Here is a 21,081-nt window from a genome sequence, read left to right as displayed (position 1 = left end):
CACATGATTTGGGGCACTACATTTTCAGTTGAAATTTGCTTTGTCTCATAAGTACTAAGTAACTTGGATGTTTCTCTCAAGAAACAGTGTGCTAAGACGCGAATCCCGGGACACAAGCGGGTCGCGAACGCCCATGTGTAGAGTAAAATGTAGTACATAGGTTCAGATACCAGCAGTCGCGATCGTCACAGATTAAATATTTTTGCCTGCCACGATTAACCCGACTTTCTTGGCATCACGACAGTATGGGCCTTCCTCGTTTTGATGTTAATTTTATTCGAAAAACAACATATAGGCTACTACATGCATGGTTTTTATTGGGGGGACGAAAACTGAATGTTTCAGGCGAGCAGGGGCGAACGAATGTGTCCTTTCTCGTGGCAGATGCGCATAGAAACAGTGTTGACGTGTATCACAAGTGCCAGACTTCATTCGTGTAAAGATATAGCCAAATCAAGAAACACATCATTGTGTACACCCACTGAAAACGCGAGAAAGCTGTTTCATGGCAGTTTCCCTTCCCCCATTACCCTGTGTGTATATGTAGGTAAAGTTTGCCGCTGACATCTGTCTACGGCCATACCACGTTGAAAACACCGGTTCTCGTCCGATCACCGAAGTTAAGCAACGTCGGGCCCGGATAGTACTTGGATGGGTGACCGCCTGGGAACACCGGGTGCAGTAGACATTTCCATTTTTATTTTTTATTTTTTAGCTTTTTTATATTTGGTTGAATTTCCACCCAAAGGTACATGTGTCTCATTGACATCGGAAAGTGACGATACATTATATTTCTTTTCGAATGGGCCCACTCCTGCATGCCTGGATATAGTTGTGAACGATTTGTTCTTACACACTTACCTACGTAGGACTTTTCAGTTATGCTTGTGACCATTTTCACTTGTCAGTTCACCCGACTACTCATCATCTACTCTGAAGGCATGTACTTAGTATGTTTCATTCGCCACATAAAAGTGTGTGTGTGTGCACCGACCATCAAACGTGTTATTTACGATCTTACTTTCGTATATTAAAGGGTACATATATCACATCACAATGTTGTTTGCATCAAGTCTCGGCGCACAACCCTTTGCCTGTGGATTGTTTTGTTATCAGTGTTTTCAAGTTTTCTAGGGAGTATCGGGGTTGAAAAAACCCCCGAAAACCCGGCCATTATTTTGTTGAACTCTCCTTATTTGGAAAACCCATTAATATCAACGTATTAACATACTTAATTAAGTTTACTCCAGGTAGTACATGCCTTGGTGACCCAGTCCAACTGACATTTTTGTGCTTTAATGTGAGTAATGAGTTTCAAGTACTAGCCTTCATCCATGTCATAGTACGTCAGCAAATACAGCATTATCTTTTGGAAGAAAAACAATATGCCCTCAGGCGATATCGAACTACAGATTTTGCTGTTTTGAACAGTCAAAGGTTACATCAAGTCTAACTATTATGTCGTTTCTCAAAGAAAATCTCCTGTTTTTGCGTGCATTTGTCTTTGCATTCTTTCGGGCGTGTTAATCAAGCAAGAGGTATTATTTTCGGAATCCATACGGACCTTGCCACCGAGTTTGTTTACTCGTTGTTATGGACAACAGCTCGCTCACTGACTGGAAACGATCAAGCGTTCCCTGGAATCCCGCTCTGTATATGAATACCATCAGCTCAACTGGACAACTTCTGACGAAGTATTAACATGTCCTATTTCCCAAACCATTGCCACTCGCCAAATTAACCATCAGACAGTTGCAATAGGCATACGTTCGACGTCTTGACTCGTCACGTGGTCACCCCGACCTGTGCCAGTTTCTATCACAGATTTCCTTCCCGTGTTGGTACGCCTTCACCGTGGGATATTTATTCAGCGAGGCAGGTACGTGATTTCTTTCAATGGCATAGGCATAATGGGGTATAATTTTCTGACTACGGTCATGTTATACTTGACTGGTGCTCAGGCGCAACACAGAGCCCATTGTGGTGAATAACCTTCTACAATGCTGCTATTGGCTTGTACACTCATTTAAACAGCTTGAGTTTGCGGTATACGTTTGTGTACGCCCGTCAGTTGGCATCTGTTTATGGGTTTTATGGACGTGTATTGGCTTTTTCTCCTCCTCTCTCTCTCTCTCTCTCTCTCTCTCTCTCTCTCTCTCTCTCTCTCTCTCTCTCTCTCTCTCTCTCTCTCTCTCTCTCTCTCTCTCTCTCTCTCTCTCTCTCTCTCTCTCTCTCTCTCTCTCTCTCTCTCTCTCTCATCGCTTTCGTACAGTCAGACTTTCACGCTGTGTCCATGTGACGAATCGGGCACGTTTCTTGATATTTGGTTTTTGTTTCAGCTGAAGTAAATTATACACTTTGATAAAGTGAGGGCAAAGGGATGTAGACTAGTGTGTTCACTAAATAAACCATCAACTGAGTGATATGCATGTAGCTTCCTTTGCCCCTCCCAGAGTATTTCTTTATTTGTACTGAAATCTCTGATTTTCAAATCCAGCATAGACTTGCTTTTGGATATGATATATATCTTTCTTCAGGGACTGCATATTAAGGATAACCCTGATCAAGTTCTTCGTGATGTTCTCCGATTCAGCGTCCAGTATCTCTGCACCATCCTCAAGCAGACCAGGGTCAAGGCCACTGTTTGGTAAAAAGGTCGATGAAGTCCCTTCCCCTCAAAATCACCCAACAACGGTGGATGAGCCAATGTTCTACCCCGAGCCACGATCATCCCAGGCTGAAGTAGGACCCCAGAAGAATCGCAGACGGCAGACTAACTATATGATACCGAGCCCTTTGGACTACTCTGTCTCCACACGACTGACCACTCGCCGCGCACCTTCCACCCTCTTGGGCCTGACTGATCACAGGGGTAGCAGTCATATTAGGATACAACGGACGCCGGGCCCTACATACCAAATATCTGTCCCACAACACGTTCAGAGCGCGGTCATGATTCCGAGTGAACGACAGAGATCAGATAGAGCCATCACATGTTTAGAAGATCTTTCGAAAGAGTTAGGTGTCAACGATAAATATATTAAAGAATATACATCTCTCTCGGGAAACACTATGATAGAGAAAACTGTTGGAATTTTGCTGAACTATATCAGAACTCATTACTCAAGCATGCCAGTTTGTTCGTCGGATATACAAAAATGTGTTTTTACTTCAAACAAGTCTTACTTTAATGAATCGATTGCGAGTAACAGGTGCCCTGATGCAGATAATCTCATCCTGTATGTTCACGGGTTGCTGAAACTGTTCGAGGGTAAGCTTGATGTTAAACCACCGTATTACAAAACAGAGACACCTTCCAGACGTCATGGGAGCCGAGTCGTCAACAGTCGGCCAACGTCGGCGAAATTCCCTGTCTTCGAGGATGCCGAAGATGACAGCGGGTCAGTTTTTATCACAAAGTACTCCACTTTGAAATAAACAAGTATTAAATAATTTGTTGATATTTGGTTACTTACCAGGTTACCTACCTACCTATCTAATTACTTACCCTACCTATCTAGTTACCTACCTACCGACATTTATATATACAGAGAGAGAGAGAGAGAGAGAGAGAGAGAGAGAGAGTTACATATTTGAATAGGCTTTAATATTAATGCATTTGCGTAATTTCTTCCGTAGCATCTATGACTGTAATATATAGAGATTGTTGGCGTTACCCACTGGGAATGAATATTTTTAACAGGCCCTAAAATATTGGTGCAAATTATTGTACATGCTAATACCAGACCACCGATGTGTCAGAGAATGTTACAATATGCTTTTGATATGTGATGTACATTAGGGCTATGTATTGGCAAACATATTGCGATCCAAGTGCGTTATGGGGTATACAATCTTAACATACAGGCAAAAAGCATACACGAATACATAGCGACGTAGCTATACATGTTTATCTGTTTACTTCCATGCAAGAAATCACAATCAATACTGTATTTTGTTTCCTTGGTGAGTTGATTGATTAACTTTGGACCTTCTACTCGTGAGACGGCAATCGATAACATCAGGCAGGAAGTCAAACACCTGTCCGTACCTTGATCTACCTTATACCGCCTGACCCTCACAGGTGAGACCTGCTTCATCGATCTCCGCGAACACCATTGTGTTGAATAGGGATAGCCTACCGCAGATTGCATTGTTTACTTGGATGTTTACATCATCGACATGTTGCAGCGATCGATCTGCCATTTTTCTTTGATAAAAATTAATAGAGAATATTCGATATTATATAAGAAGATATTCAGATATGGAGATAGGGCAGGTACTATTCAGGACATCTTTATATTCTGTACTGACGTATCTGAAACAATATGACATACGGTTTTCACATTTAGAAATAAGAACAAAGGAGTGAGTGAGTTTAATTTTACGCCACACTCAGCAATATTCCAGCTATATGGTTTCTAAATGAAACAGAAAACCACATGTTTTTTCTTTATACTTATCTGCAATAAAAACCTGAACAGGAAAATCTGAAAAATGGCGCTAACCATTTTTTTTCGATGACTGCTCGTTTGTAATGAACCAGTCATCAGTTCAAACACTTCCCAACACTAGAAAACAATCACATCTGGACCAGACAGACCAATAACTGAAATACATAGATCTAGGATCCAAGGTATGACGAGGAACGTTAGGGTGAGGGTGTAGATGTACATTATTATTGTGAATTGGGGTCTGGTGAAAACTACATATGAATCAATTACCAAACAAGTACTGTTGCCTGGTTGCTTCCACTGTCGACAATATTTTTCTGTTCCTCAATATACTGTAGATGGGCGTGATTGTACTGGTGCTAACTACATGAAAACCGTGTAATATACTAGTGTATGGCAGTTGACTTACAAAGGAAGACTGGTCAGAAAACAAGATCCGAGTGAATGAAACTCTATTGACTAGTGTATCGGTCATTCTGGCAGAGACCATTCTCACATAACGGATATTCCATACTTGTATGTACAATTAACCTATCATCAAACCAAGCGTCTATAATAATTATACAATGCTACGTTGGGGTCCGATCAAAAGATATGTTTTACACTGTAACCTCAAACACGAACTGTACATCACAAAACCATAAGAGGTGGATATCGTAGTTATGACTTGACAAACCTTCGCTTTGAAAGACCTGTATCTCCACGCAGCTTGGTCAGTGAATATGCCAAAAACAAAGAGTGCTGTTTGTTAGCACTGACTTACTCACTGAGTTTGGTTTTACGCCGCTTTTAGCAATATTCCAGCAACATCACGGCGGGGGACACCAGAAATGGGCTTCACACATTTTACCCATGTGGGGATTCGAACCCGGGTCTTCAGCGTGACGAGCCAACGCTTTAACCACTAGGCTACCCCACCGCCCCTGTTTGTTAGCAAGGAATTGTGGTAAAAAGCGTTCCAGGGATACCTAAATGTTCATGAAAACTCTAGGAATACCCAAATATTTATGGAAAATAGAAGAATTCCCAAACGTTCCTGACAAATCGTATACATAAAGAATCGTTTGTTAATATTGTTTTCTACAACCCATTGTTATTCCGCCATTAGTTTATAAATCAATAAGAATTAGTGATTAGGGTGATACAACTGGGTCCAGATCAGAATGCTTCCGATATCACAGACAACTATGATGAGCACCGGGTGGCCGACTAATGTCATTCATCATGACGTGCTCATACCATCAACCACTGGCTTGCCTGGCTCATTATTTGTTATTTATGTGTTGGTATATATAACAGGCGCGGATACAGGTTTTTGAGGAAGGTGGATGCACACTATTGCGAAAAGGAGGGATGCACACTTCATTTTCACCCGAGGTTCAATGGTCATTTATCAGCACAGGGGGAGGGGAGGCTACCTGCACCCCTCTCTGGATCCGCCCATGCATAATACGTGACACATCTACGTCATGACATAACATGAACATCACATCTGCTGCGCAAAACAATATTGATATACTCGCTGACTATGTCAATGCTCCGTCAACCAAAACGATCGATCTCACCATGTATCGATCTATTTGCATACAGATCAAGTGCACCAGTACCCTGCTCATATAGCATCAGAAAGCTGATCGATACGACTCTCTCATACATTATACCCATCCAGTTCAGTGCATTCTGTCAGACAATTAACCTAACAAAGCCTACGCCTCTGGGTCGGAACACTCCACCACGGGACAAACATAATTTATTATGTCCAAATCGCAAGCAAACCGACCGCCCACAACGATTACTGCACTATTAAGAAACAAGTACCCACAATATCAATAATGGGTATGTCAGGGGAACGAAATTCAGCTCTAATAAATTCCCAAATGGCTGACAAACAATCGAGACTCACATTAGGCTAAAGCGACAGTATTTCAGCACAACTAGTAAGTCCTTTCCCCACATTCATATCACAAAGGCCCACTTAACTTAACGGCCACCATGTCATTTACCCTGACAAACAAAGACTTTTAAGCTCGGCAGTCAGTATATCATTGCTTGACGCGGGACTAGCAATAAAACGTGAATAGACCAAGGCTTGTCAACTATGTCTGTTGGCCTATATAGCAAATTAGATATTGCTATATCGATATATGATCAATAACTTGTATGTTTTGATACTTGAAACGCGATAGACCACCTGTCTCCGTATATGCAACCCAATTTATTTGTTGAGCAATACTACTTATTGATTTAACCTACTGCGTTTAATAAACAAGCTAAGTCATTTCTTGGATTATACGTTAAAAATTAGCAAGATGTTTCCTAAGCGTCACAGTCCAACAAAGGGGTATTATACTAGTAATCTCGAGATGTCTTGAACACACACAGAGACATGCCCACTGGTTGTGTATTTCATTGACGGTGTTATTCATATCATAACAAGCGTGAAAGTATTGTTCAGCTTTATTCTAAAGGGCTTACAGGAGTCAGGTCTGAAAAAAATACGTAGGATCAGCGCTGTATGTGTGTTTCTTTAACAGCGTACACGATCAGTCAACTCTAGTCCAGCTGGTAATTTGTATAGTGAGTACTAGTAATGTACATGTAGTTAGAAAATGGTTGTGTGCATGGTTATGTTGTACTGTTTTTTCCGAAAGTGTGGTTACTTGCGTCATGCACATTCAGCATGATAATAGTCCATCTATTACCATTATATTTAAGTGAATGAGTATGGTTTTACGCCCCTATGAAAAATAGCAATATTCCAGCAATATCACGGCGTCTTCAGTGTGACGAGCGGACGCTATATAACCATTAGGCTTCCCCGCCGCCCCCATTATATTTAAGAGTAGTAGTAGTGGTGGTGGTCGTCGTCGTGGTAGTATTTGGTTGGTTGGTTTGATGTTTAACGCCGCACTCGGCAATATTCCAGCTACATGGCGACAGTCTGTAAATAATCGAGTCATCAACAACATGAGCATCGATCTACGCATTTGGAATACAAAGACATGTGTCAACCATGAAGAGAGCCTGACCACCCGATCCTGTTAGTCGCCTCTTACGACAAGCATGGGTTGCTGAAGATCAATTCTAACTCGGATATTTACGAGTACGTAGTAGTAGTAGTAGTAGTAGTAGTAGTAGTAGTAGTAGTAGTTAGTAGTATTAGTCGTCGTTGTCATCGTCGTCTTCGTAGTAGTAGTAGTCGTCGTCGTAGTAGTAATAGTAGTAGTAGTAGTAGTAGTGTATTCATACATAGACATGTGCACGTATGCACGAACGTGTGTGTCTGTCTGTCTGTCTGCCTGCCTGTCTGTCTCTCTGACTATCTGCGTATGCCCGTTTCTCGGTCTGCATGTGCGTGTGTCTATCTGGATCTCTCTCAGTGCCTGTCTGTAAATGCCAGTGATCTTGTCATCTCTCCATTCGTGTGATGGATTAATTAAACAACTAAAATATTGCGTCATCAGTAACTCAGTCTGGAGTTACTGTTCACCACGTTGGTTTAGTGAAGTCTATAGTTTCAGGGCTATTTGGAATTACATTTGTGACATTTATGGCAATTACGCTAACCAATCGATCCAAAACAAAACTTTTATTTTACCGATGATTCTGTTTAATTCATAAGGGATTAGTGATGAACCGAACACTACAATAATATCATATAAGTCAATGGGTTATGTTTATTTATTGTTTATTTCATCAGCTTCTTTATTTGTCAAAAACGCCGTAAATCCTTACTCCTTCAAGTGAATGTCTTTCAACGAAGAGAAATAATTGAACAAGCCAAATAACTAGTTAAAATGTTGACATAAAGTTTAAAATTGGAAATGATTTTCAACTAATGTTTATCCAATAAAATACTCTGCTGTTTGGAATATCAACATCCCAAGGTGACTTTTTCTGCGAGGACACGTTTCTTTAAAAAACGTTTCCCTGCAGGCAACCACCTACATTGTTCAAGAACCCGTTTGAATGCGACCGAAGCGTAACACTTTATAGCGGTTAACGGGCACCTGCTGTAGACGAGAGATTAGAGTTATTCGCCTTGTTTCTAAGGCAAATTCGACAACTAATCCAACCAATGAAAATACCAGAAATGGGTCACATGTGTTAGTGTCTGGGTATCCATGTTTATGGAGCAACTGTAGACCCGCAAGCTGACAGTGGTTTAGGGGCAATATCTAGGGGTTATCACGCTGAAACGGTACACTGCTTGATTGACACAGGTGAGTCCAGTTGTTTTGTCTTTATAACACTCAGCTATTGTCATTATGCAGGTAAGTTAATATCTGGTGTCAAAAATCGCGATATTGAAACAGTTAAGGAAAGACTTTGTTTCCAAATGTCATAGGTGCGTGGCTGTGAATAATAATCTCCATAATCACCGGTATGGTCGACTCGCAAGATTACACACCGTCTGTTGGTTTGCAAATAACGTTTTGTTAAATGTGGCCGCACACGTAAACATTCGTTTTGATTACCTTTCTTATTCTGCTGGTGAAATTGAAATATAAATTTAAACCATACAACAACACGAAGTTCCCAATATCTCATGTCCAAGTCGACATGATATTGAAAGTAACTTTTAACTTTTATTAACTCTAGCAAACTTCACAATCTTGCTCAGACAAACTGTGGTCACAAAACTTTCAAACCCTTAATTCTACTTTTTCCTCAGCACATAAAGCCGGGACTACTAAAAATAACCCCCCAAAAATCGAATGAAATATATTCTGAAAAAATATATATATTAGATAAATTCATCAATAAACTGCAGAAAGTGATAGGTGACTGAGGTGGAGGCTTGTTCTACTGATATACAGATATCACTGATTAAGAATGGATAAAGAGACGTCAACACACAACAGTGGAGTGCCAGAACAGGTTGCCCAGGTGCTAGTCAGTAAACACTACAGCAGTTGGCCTCAGTCATGCTGACGGATGTTATCTTTATACCTGCTCAATACTTGACCTGCTGTGGAATTTTACGCAGTAAAACTCCTAATAAATTTCAAGCTTTGATATTTGTAATGCATTTGAGTACTTTATTTGCCTGGAAACGGTTTTAACTCACCTACACATGTTATGTAACCTGGCAACATGATATGTTTGCCAAGTGTGTGTACTGGAAAGTTTTCCTATGTGTATTCGGAGCATTGTTACCTTATTTGATTAATTCATATAATTATCCCAGTATTTTCTTTTATTTATTGGTTTTATTGGTTTTCTTTCACCACAGTATTAGTGCCAGGTTCCGATTTTTGTTCAAATTCCAGGTCAAATGTCTGTCAGATTATTTAACATTTGTGATCTTACCGAAGAATGGCTTATGCAAATTGATAAATTTGTTAAAATATTCTTTTGTGAATTAGCTAATTTTTTTCTTATAGGAGATTTAATATTTCTTTTTCAAGGATTTTAAAATTGACTTTTGTCTGAAATGAGTTCATATTTTAAACGTGAGAACAAATTTATAATAGGCATGGTCAGTGGTGATATAATGACACATTGCTTGTTGTTATCACATGTCAACACAGACACATAGAGACTTACACACACTTGCTATTAAAGTGTTATGATCATGATACACATTTTCTGATTAGAAGTGAATACATTGACATTAGTAAAGGGCCTATTCTCAGTATTCCTACAAATTTAAATGTAAAATAATTATCATGGATCTGACAGTTTAATAATGGAATAAGTGTTTCTCCTAATATTCACTAACTTTGAGATTCAGATACACTCCTAAAAGAACCTTTTATAAAAGTCAGTTAGTCCACACCATTCAAATAAGTGCATTATGTCTCCAGTCAGAATTGAGCCAATATTATACTTTGAGTCAAACACTGTTGTGTCAAAGTTTGATATGCTGAACTTACGGTTCTCTTGATGTAAAAGCTTGATCCCTGCATATTCCTTATTTATTTATTCATCATTTATTAACCTCTGATGTTTCAAAGTTACGGTTGTCTTGAAGTTATTTTCCAGTCCCCAAACTTGTACATTCAGCACAAATTTACCCTAAGACAATCTCAGCACAACACATTGATCATTCATTGAATTACCGGTACATGTAATTCAATCAACAAGGCAAAATGCAGTAAGAACTTATTGCAGTAAGTTCAGTCTGTAAAAAGTCCTATTGTCTTGTTAGTGACACAGTCACTACTAACTGCTAGAAAGCAGTTGATCAGAGATACAGATAAGCTGCGTATCTGCGTAAATTACGCAAATATTTATGTGAAAACTCAATTCGTATTAAGTCTATTGCGTACAAGTACGCTTGAAGTTTCGTAAATACTCAATAAATGTGATCTTACATGCGTACACACAGAAATGTCAAATCGTAGCTTGCGTACCGGTGGATAGATAAAATAACTGAAGTATATTGAGAGGTTTTATTTCAGGACATGAACTTGACAACTTGCAGTCTTTCTTGTCGTTTCCCATCTTACAGATCAAATGTAAATCACAAACACTAACATTTAAATTTTATTATATTTTTAAAATTAATGGAAAATGGCAAAATACTCAATTGAGTTTGAGTGAGGTGAGTACAATTTATTTTGTTCCTCAAAAGAAAATTAGGATACCCAATTGAGATGAAGACAAGCGAGTACATAACTCAATGACCCAAAAAGTTATCTGTAGCTCTGGTTGATTGATCTGTCTTTTGGGGGATTAACAGGTCATTGATAAGTGAATGAAGTGACATGATTACAAAATGTGGAATGTGCATCAGATTAGGATTTGCATTTATATTCCTTATGTTTTACTGCTGTTATAGAATGTTGGATAGATACCGAAAGAATCAGTACACGACTGAGCAATCCAGTGAAGGGCCTGGTTTAACCAGGAAGATGACCGGATCATATCATCCTACATTTAAATTAAATAAATTCAACAGGAAAATGTATGGAGACTGAGTATGAGGTACAGTGGAAACCGCCTAAGTAAAGACCGCTTAACTAAACAGACCTGATAAGTAAACACTTTTCTTTGGTCCCGGCAAATTTCTTCATTAATTATCACTATTAGAGTCTGGTTAACTAAACTCGGATAAGTAAACAATACCGCTTAACTAAACGTCTCTCACGGTCCCTGGAAGTAAATTACTTAACAAAAGATACTGGATAACTAAACTAGCGATCACCACATAATCCGACATGAGAGGCAGTCATGTCAGTCTCCAGTCAAACAAACATCCTACTTACAGCTTGCTGGCTTCAGCAGTGGACAATACACTGACAACTGGAGGCCAGCCCTGATAAGTTGTTCATTGTTACATATGCATACATATACATACATACGGTTGTCATTTGCAGGTTTTTATAAGTTTGGATAAGTAAAATACCTGATAAGTAAACAATTTTGGCGAGTCCCTTGAAAGTTTACTTATCAGGTTTCCACTGTAGTTAACGACAGTTGGGCTGGGTTCTAAAACTAAATGGCAAAATGCCAGACTTTTGGGTCCTCGCCAACATGGATTAAGCAGTTGGCAATGATTAAGTAGGCTTTCCTTCTATCTTCATATTCTCCAGCATGTAAGAGAATTAGAATGAGAAATTTTGATGACGTAGATACCAAAATGATCAATAATAAAAGTAATGTTGGTCATTTATTTCATTGTCGCATGTGTTTCGTGTTATTCATTCTTCATGTTGGTAGATGTATGCCAAGTTATTTTTCGGTTGTGTCAATCTTCAGGTAAGTGGAAGTATGTATGTAGGTACTTTCAACTTCAACACAAAAATGTTTGATTGTACTTGTTCAGAATGTAGGTCACGTAAATATATGAAAATTTGGTTCTGCAGGGAGATCTGCAAATATAGAATACATTCTGAGTAGGGACATCTAAGAAATGTGTAGATATTTTACACACTCACCCTTGTAGATATGTTCATTTATCAGTTGAAATTAAGGAACTGTTTATCATGTTCCAGCGACCAAGATGCCGTGTGTTTCACAAAGTGTATGGAAGGAGACCCGCCCGCGGGGGCCCATTGCTCCCATGTTCGGTAGTCCCGGACCCCAGTATGCACTTCCAGGATTGACTGGCGTCAATGAGCACGATCCCAGGAGTCCCCATAGGAAAAACCCAGCTTATTCTTTCGGTGTGAGGCATGGCAAGTTCAGGGATGACTGTGGCCCAGGCCCTGCATATTTGCCTGAAGCTAAACTGTACCGAGATGGCAGGGATGGGGCTCCCCACTATTCACTATATAGTCGCCCCCGAGATCTCTCTACCCACAAAACACCAGGCCCAGGTGCCTACAGGCCTGAGAATGCAGGTCTCACCTCGGCATGTCTTGGGGCCCCCAAATATTCATTTGGAAACAGACATTTAAACAGGAAGTCAGACAGTACCCCAGGTATGCTGTATTAAATGTATGAGGAACTGATAATATATTGTAAACATGCTTTGTCAGCATTATTTTTCTTGTCAATACCAACTGCTTTCATGCTGTCATATATATATTTAGCAAGTAATTTTTTGTAACTGTGAAAAACAGTATGAACAATCTTTCAATCTGTAGCTTCAGATTGAATGTACATACAAACAATTAGGTTAGATATCAAATAATATTATTAGGTTACATATCAGCTAAAAGGTTTGGGTATAAAAAAAATCAAGATCAGTATCTCAGTGGGCCTTTTGGATTAACAAAACAACTGACCTGTAATCTTTGAACCATTCAGTTGACATTGCAAAGAAGATGCTGTATGGCTTGTATTCTGTAACATATTTGTTGAATTCCTACATGTTTACTACAGCCCCTAATGCCTACCGACTGCCAGAACAGCTGGGTAGGACAATCGAGGGGGGTAAGAAACAAGCACCAGTGTATTCCTTGAGGGGACGTCAAAAGATTGGGAGCTTCCATGAGGATCTGCAAAAAGTAAGTCATATATTGGTTAAATACATAATATAAACTTAAAAAAGGAACCCCTGTCTTCGGTGTGACGAGCAAATGCTGTAACCACTGGGCTACCCAACTGCTCCTTTTTCCTTTGGAACCTGTTGTGAAATATTTATATTAAACACACAATTTGTCGCCAATATGTGTATCCCAATACTTATCGTATCTTGAATTATGTACAGCACTATCATGACTTGTATCGTTTCTCCACTTCAACATATATTGGATAGCTTGGTGGTTAAAATCACTTACCTGTCTCACCATTCACCTGGGTTTGATTACAATGGATCAGGCTTGCTGACTTGGTTGATACATGTCATCGTATCCCAATTGCATAGAGCAATGCTCGTGCTGTTCATCACTGTTCATCCAGATTCGATTATTTACATTCTACCGCCATATAGCTGAAATATTGCTGAGTGTGATGTCAATCAATCAATCAATCAATCAATCAATCAATCAATCAATCAATCAATCAATCAATCAATCAATCAATCAATCAATCAATCAATCAATCAATCAATCAATCAATCAATCAATCAATCAATCAATCAATCAAATCAAATCAAATCAAATCAAATCAAATCAAATCAATCAATTCGTATTGCTTTCATACAATGTTAGCTTGCATGATTGGTTTCAGATTATCTGGGGCGGTGGGATAGCCTAGTGGTTAAATCGTTGGCTCGTCACGACAAAGACCCGGGTTCGATTCCCCACATGGGCACAATGTGTTAAGCCCATTTCTGGTGTCCCCCGCCGTGATATTGCTGGAATATTGCTAAAAGCGGCGAAAACTAAACTCAGTCAGTCAGTTCGGATTATCTGAACTTAGAAGACAGTAATATTAGTCACAATAGCAATCTAAGTCACTTTACAGAGTAGGGCTCAGTTCCTCAAAGCAATTGTAGCGCTACAACAGTTGTAAGCCTATGTTAAAGGATGGGAGTTATGATCATCATAGCGCTACGATCACTTTGAGGTTCTTTCATTGGAACCGAAAGCTGTTGAAATCTGTGATGACACTTTGTCTGCTTTTTTAAGACTCCTGGCCCCGGTAATTACAAGGTGACCGACCCCAACAGGTACAAGAGAGCAGCGCCAGGATACAGTATGACATCTCGGTCTCAGTTGCCAGGAGACACCACCACGAAACCCGGACCTGGCACCCACCACCCTGAACTTGTAAGTGTTGTTCTCTGATAGGAATCCACTAAGTCCCATTTCTGATTTTCTCAAAAGTTTGAAACAATACAGGTTTCAAAATGGAATTCAAGTGCAACTGATGTAAAAATATTGAAATAAAATAAATTTGACTTCCTTTAACAGCTTATCCATATTACAGATATTTGAATTTGATAAATTTCACCAGATTTGAGTCCTTAATCAATGGCAAACAGTCAGTTGAGTAACAGAGTATTATGTTGTGTTATGCATTGACATACCATAATGAATATTAAATTCACAGTCGTATTTGACCGAGACCTAGTCTTATAACATTGATAATTAGGTATGGATGTTTTTTCTTTAATATTTTGGATTTTACAAAATATCTAAAAATAACAAACAAATCTGAAGGACAAGAAGAAATTAATGATGGTAAGAATGGATAATTTCGTTCCATATCTCATGCAAGACTGGCCTTCTTTCTTGCAGGTTTACATAAACAAACGCTCAGCACCATGTGTTAGTTTCGGAATACGTCATTCCCAATACACTGCGCCACTGATAGTGGATGTCCGAGACTAAACCACTCTGGGTGTAGGTCTTCTGTTTCGACACGTAATGTGTACACGTGATAATCTCACGAGGTCACACACATTTTTTTCTTTCTTCATTCTTTACGTTGTTGACCAGGGCCCTGTTCCACATAATGATCGAAGTGCTATGACTGTCTGAGCTGAAGTATGAGCGTTAAGTTCATCTTAGTGCTACAATTGTTTTGTGGAATCAGGCCCAGGGATCAAGCGTCCCTATGTCCATACTCACTATTCTTGGTATCCCCACTTACACCCACACAACACAGTCACTATTCTTTGCGTCCCCTCTGCCACTCAAGTTTTGAATGTATTCAATTTTGTGCTTCTCTTTTAATGGTTTGTTACAGTCAATGCCAAATAGTTTTCATTCTACTAAGACAAGCGAGAATGTTTGTTTTACATATACCAGGAGATCAATACATAAACTGAAACAGAACTCTGACTGCTGATGTAGTGAACATGTTTTATCTATTTTTGTTACGTATATATCTAAATCAGCATGGCTGCCTGCATGTAATCACTTAATGTTCTGGGTAACATGACAGAACTGAAACATATCTGTCTCCCCTGTCTTTTAAGACTGGTTAACATTGTCCCATAAATTTATAATGATGCCTACCTGACACAACTTATTTGAGGACAGTCAGCATCAGAACGTGAGTGGGTGAGGGAGTTTAGTTTTACACCGCTTTAAGCAATATTCCAGAAATGTCACGGTTAGGGACACAGAAATGGACTTCACACATTGTACCAATCGAACAATCGAACGCCTTAACCACTAGGCTACCACACCGCCACCCAGAACCTCAGAACCCAGAACATAAAATTCACAAGGAGACCAGCTCCAGCTCCATAGTTGCATGCTGGTTGCTTGTCCCGATGAAGACCTGAGTTCAAATCCCCACATGGGTACAATGTGTTAAGCCCATTTCTGGTGTCCCCCAAACATTGCTTGAATATTTTTAAAAGCAGTGTAAAATCATACTCACTCACGATTTTAACATATTGTAATATTGCACTCACCTTGTGAGACCTGAGCATAGTTGTTACTTCAACTGGTAATTGCTGTGACCACACTTGCACCTGATTGGAGCGTACACTCTGCACCCTGTATGTTCAAAACACACAGGATATTGAAGTACATGAACACGAGTGAAAGCAAATGAACTCTATTCCAGCACGTGTACACTAGTCAAGCACGTGAATAATAGTCAAGCACATGAACTCTAGACCGCACATGGACAGTATTCAAGCACACATTAAAGGATAATCAGGACTTTGGATAGATGTATATCTCTTCGTATCATTTGTGAAAAATGTTTTTAATGATAAAAGTGTTTTATCAATGTGATTTCAGCAATGATAGTGTTACTACAAACCATTCAAAATGGGAAGATACAAACGCTGAGGAACTTTGTCTCAAGACTACTCTAGTCTGACTCACATACAGTCAAATCCCGATGAGTCGAATCTCTGGGTACCAAGTAATAAATCCGACTTATCGATCTATTCGAGACATAGGTATATCTATGAGGGTAGAAAAAAAGATGATCCAGTCCTAATTCCTCCGCCTAAGCATTTGTTTATCTAATGATTTCCCTATCACTAATAGGGGCACCTTATCAGTTCCAGTCTGATTAGCACAGACAGTGATTTCCGTAAAATCACCAATCTGCCTTTTGAACTCACCCGTCAAAGGCGGAAAGGTGTGAGCCGCGCTGGTTTGTTAATTGGATCAGTTTGCTACACCAATCAACTTCTCATTGACTGACTTTGGCTTATGTATACAAGATTGCTGTTGTTTGAATCTCATGGGACCAAATTTTCTTCTCGAGTCATCGTGTGTATTTAAGAGACGAATTCGTGTAACCGGTATTCAAATGATGACAACTATAACAGGGAATGGTCGGGACTGACAGGTACTTCGAGTTATGCATAATGTTCAAGACACCGGCATTCGACTCATCGGGATTTGACTGTATATGTCCACAAGCCATGACATATGAATCATAGCATGCCTCATTAACCTGATGAACGATTAAGAGTATACTCCAAAATGTCGAAATAAAGAAGTTGATGATTACACAATGCCATTAAAAAAGCAGTTAAATGTAACATGTTATACTTGGGATTACACTTTCATAGTAAAGTACAGATTCTAGTACTTTTTGGGGTTGAGTCCCATCCAGGATTTAAACCCACACCCTCAGAGTCAGGCACCTAATTGCCAGCACACAAAGTCAGCCGTCTAACCCGCTAAGCCACCGTGACTTCCACCTTTTTAAATGACAGTTTTGTCCATTCAAATAACAAAGATTATGGTCATTGTGTTTCCATGTTATTTAACAATGTAAGTGGTGGTGGCTGAGTGGGTTAAGCAGCTGACTTTGTGTTACTAAGAAAGTATAATCCCAAATATAACATATGTTAAAGAAGCTGATATCCATAAATTATTGCCTTTATGTGTATACCTTCTAAATGATGTTAAAGACTTTTATAGCATACTTGATTTCAAGGGGTGAAATGGTACACCGCAGTATTAGTAGAACCGCGGTATTTTGCCTTCAGTTCCAAATACGTAATGCAATACAAAAATTCGGTATTTTTTGTTTTCATACGGTAATTTTATCAACCTTTTAAATGACAGTTGTGTTCATTCAAAATAATAGAGATTATGGTCATTTTTTGTCCCCCGTCGCAACGTGGAACGTGGGACTATGTATTCAGCAGTGTCTGTCCGTACGTCCTGATTCTTGTTAACGCGATATCTCATGAACTGTTGTACCCAGTGTCTTCAAATTTGGTGACAGCCTACATTGGGGGGATTACCCAGACACCAGTCAACTTGGGTGACCTTGACCTCATTTTCAAGGTCACCATGACAGTTTGACCACTTTTCAAACTCTTGTTAACGCGATATCTTGTGAACTGTCATACCCAATATCTTCAAATTTAGTGACAGCTTACATTGAGAGATTACGCAGACACCAGTATATTTGGGTGACCTTAACCTTATGTTCAAGGTCACCACGACACTTTGATCACTTTTCAAACTCTTGTTAACGTGATATTTCATGAACTGTTGTACCCAATGTCTTCAAATTTGGTGACAGCCTACATTGGGGGATTATGCAGACACCAGTCGACTTGGGTGACCTTGATCTTATTTTCAAGGTCACCATGACACTTTGACCACTTTTCAAACTTATGTAAATGCGATATCTCATAAAACATTGCATCGAATGTCTTCAATTATGTCGACAGCCTACATTGGGTGATTATGCAGACACCAGTGATTTCAGGCATCTTGTATGTGAGCAAAAAATTAAAAAGTAGTAAATATGTTATGAATATTCCATTCTTTAGCGGCGGGGGGACATTGCCATATTAGTGGCAAACACTTGTTTGTCATGTTATTAAACAATGTAAGGTTTGGCTCTTGTCAATTTTCTGCATTATGATCATATCTCATATACCGAACCGAAACTGAAACGGACCGAACCGAAGGCTTTGCACCGCAATACATACCGTACCGTGGTAAGAGCATACCATTTCACCCCTACTGATTTCTTCTTTAGTCAGTGAATGTTTACTATCTCACATCTTTCAAATATTATTGCTTTCATTTCTCAGGTTTATTCAAACAAGAAAGAAGCTCCATGCTACTCATTTGGAATCCGTCACAGCCAGTACACAGCGCCCTTGATTGTTGAGGTCCAGGACTAGTGCTGCCCCCGACACCCAGCTATGTCGGCCAGCCTGAATGCCAGAAGAGTCAGATATTAACCAATAGTATTATTTCACAACAACTGCTGAATATATTTGTCTGTCAGGCAATACGAGATACAGTGTGATGCATTTTGCTGAAGTTCTTTGACTGTCATTATAAAAACATTATCATTCATTTGACTAAGCTTTAAGAATGAGATGCATTCCTGCGTATTAACAGACATATTGATGATATTCATAATTATTGTGAATATATCAGTAAGCATATTTTTCTTGAAAAACAAAAGCTGTAAAATCTTTCAACCCAACCTTGCAATATAGCTTAGGATGAAGCTGAAAGCTAAACACATTTAAAAAATTAAGAGATCAAAATTAACCAGCTAAGTGAAAAATATGAATCATGAAAACTTCATTTTGTTTAGTGAATGACATTCTTTTGTGAATGTTTTCACATTCATATCTTGTCGAAACATAATTTCTACGCAAATTCTATGTTTATCATTTGTCAAAGTACTTTCCGGAACCTGTGTAAGCCATTTTTCAGATTTTGGTATAAAACAATTATACGCAAGTTTTCATAATTTTGAAATGAATATATACATACATAAGGTTAACATAAGGTTAACATAAGGATACATATTCATTCTGTTTTCGCATCATTTCGTCTTGAATGATTTTCTGTTTTCGATGACTGCAGCATAGCTATCTTGTTGCAAAGGAGAAAGTGGCCCATAACTAGGTATTGGTTGCTTTATTTCAGATATCATTTGTACAAATTTAAAAAAAGTTTTTTAGCAAGGTATTTCTAATTCCTTGTATGGATTGATAAAAAAACAATCAGCCAGTTAATTTATTCACAAACGTACCAAGAATCAAAAACTGTTCCACAAATTTGAATGGATTTGTAAAATATTACCTCATGTATAAAGTAGAGGAAGGTGTTCTCTCTAACTGTCCCTAAGTGATCGTGCCTTGATTATTGATAAGAAACTAGCATAGCAGGACATGTAGGTAGGGAAGGAGCAGTGTTGTCATGTATGTTGTGAGCTCTGATTTCTACAACCAAATATAAACTATTTATCAGATGTGGTGTATATTTATCGGTTTACCACACCAGCATTTTACCTAACACAAGCAGTATTCACTTTCACGTCAGTATTCAACTTTGAATATTTATGGTGAATTACATTCAATGTTTTGCACAATATGGAAATCTTCATGGAGAAACTATGTATGTAATTATACACCCTAATATCATCTATAACCAAATATGCTACTGATATATAGGAATTTCTTATTGGTCCTTTGTACTTTGTAAGTCAGATTTCCTTTGAGGAAGTGTCCCTGTGAACATATATATGAATAATGGGATGTTACTGTATATCTTTTTGTTTTAGGCCAGACAAATTTTATTTCTTGTTTTACAGATTTTTACCTCAGAAGGCAGGAGGGACTTTTTTTTAACAAAATCACCAGTCAAAGCAAAAACTCATATGAGTTTCCATATTGTCTCTTTTGCTTCATTTATATCAACTAAAAATAAGTTGAGTGAGTTTAGGCTTCACACTGATTTCAACAGTATTTCACTTATACCACATTAACATTAGGATTATATTTTTTGAGCAGGGAAATTCATTATTATTAATTTTTTTTTGTCCCATTCTTGAAACCCTATGTCTGGCGGATCCGTAAAACAAGAAATAAGATTGATCTGGCCTTTATTGATTTGGCATTCACACATGATATGTTTATGAAACTGGTTACATTGAAATCATGTACATCCTTTTATCACAATATGAGGAAGTTGTTACACTGAAAAGAAATAGAAATAACATTCACTTAAAGATGAAAGGGATTTAATATGAACATATAAATCTGAAAACAGGTGTATTTTGGAAATGGATGTTGAAAGTATGTGATTATATGCTTATATGTCCATATCCAGATAGGTTTATACAGTGCCTGTATTGACTGTTTGTGTTGTTGTTTTTTCATTTGTGGTGTTTGAAATATCTGTTAGCAAATTTTTGCATGTTAGCTAAATCTGTGATAACCCGTGTGCACAATTTAACCACATTGCTCTATAGATGGTTTTCGTAGCTTCGTCATATTGTTGCTGTAAATGTTTGCTCAGTTTTTGTACAAATTTTACTTATACATAAAAGTAATTACAATCATGCTCAAGTCTTTAACTAACAAATAAAGTTTTCTGTCTTA

General features: G+C 38.6%; 2 protein-coding genes and 1 non-coding gene across 4 annotated transcripts; all 3 read left to right on the top strand.

Annotated features, from left to right (window-relative positions):
- The first annotated feature begins 569 nt into the window (after positions 1-569).
- On the top strand, positions 570-688 carry LOC124286569. The gene has a single exon (XR_006901065.1). It is a non-coding gene; the product is annotated as a 5S ribosomal RNA (ribosomal RNA).
- A 1,097-nt stretch (positions 689-1,785) lies between these two features.
- LOC124286565 lies at positions 1,786-3,453 on the top strand. The gene is made up of 2 exons (XM_046722936.1): positions 1,786-1,879; positions 2,538-3,453. Exon 2 carries the CDS (start codon positions 2,578-2,580, stop codon positions 3,436-3,438), a length of 861 nt encoding a protein of 286 aa, XP_046578892.1. The 5' UTR covers positions 1,786-1,879; positions 2,538-2,577; the 3' UTR covers positions 3,439-3,453.
- A 5,122-nt stretch (positions 3,454-8,575) lies between these two features.
- LOC124286550 (outer dense fiber protein 3-like) lies at positions 8,576-21,081 on the top strand. 2 transcript variants are annotated; one of them, XM_046722919.1, is made up of 6 exons: positions 8,576-8,677; positions 12,398-12,826; positions 13,230-13,354; positions 14,420-14,560; positions 15,032-15,136; positions 18,769-18,871. In XM_046722919.1, the coding sequence occupies exons 2-5, from the start codon at positions 12,406-12,408 to the stop codon at positions 15,122-15,124; spliced, it is 780 nt and encodes a 259-aa protein (XP_046578875.1). In that variant the 5' UTR covers positions 8,576-8,677; positions 12,398-12,405; the 3' UTR covers positions 15,125-15,136; positions 18,769-18,871. The 2 variants fall into 2 exon arrangements, with proteins under 2 accessions (XP_046578875.1, XP_046578874.1); XM_046722918.1 differs by lacking the exon at positions 15,032-15,136 and having other exon boundaries at positions 18,769-21,081.

The sequence above is a fragment of the Haliotis rubra genome, unplaced genomic scaffold (assembly GCF_003918875.1).
Source record: "Haliotis rubra isolate DU_JTF1 unplaced genomic scaffold, ASM391887v1 Scf386, whole genome shotgun sequence".
Taxonomy (NCBI): Eukaryota; Metazoa; Mollusca; class Gastropoda; order Lepetellida; family Haliotidae; genus Haliotis; species Haliotis rubra.
The sequence above is the reverse complement of the archived record's forward strand: the minus strand, read 5'-3'. Positions and strand labels throughout refer to the sequence as shown.

Coding starts and splice junctions, on each gene's coding strand:
- LOC124286565 (XM_046722936.1), top strand. CDS start 2,578: ATGTTCTCCGATTCAGCGTCCAGTATCTCTGCACCATCCTCAAGCAGA.
- LOC124286550 (XM_046722918.1), top strand. CDS start 12,406: ATGCCGTGTGTTTCACAAAGTGTATGGAAGGAGACCCGCCCGCGGGGG. Junction 12,827..13,229: donor GAAGTCAGACAGTACCCCAG/GTATGCTGTATT, acceptor TGTTTACTACAG/CCCCTAATGCCTACCGACTG. Junction 14,561..18,768: donor GCACCCACCACCCTGAACTT/GTAAGTGTTGTT, acceptor TTCATTTCTCAG/GTTTATTCAAACAAGAAAGA.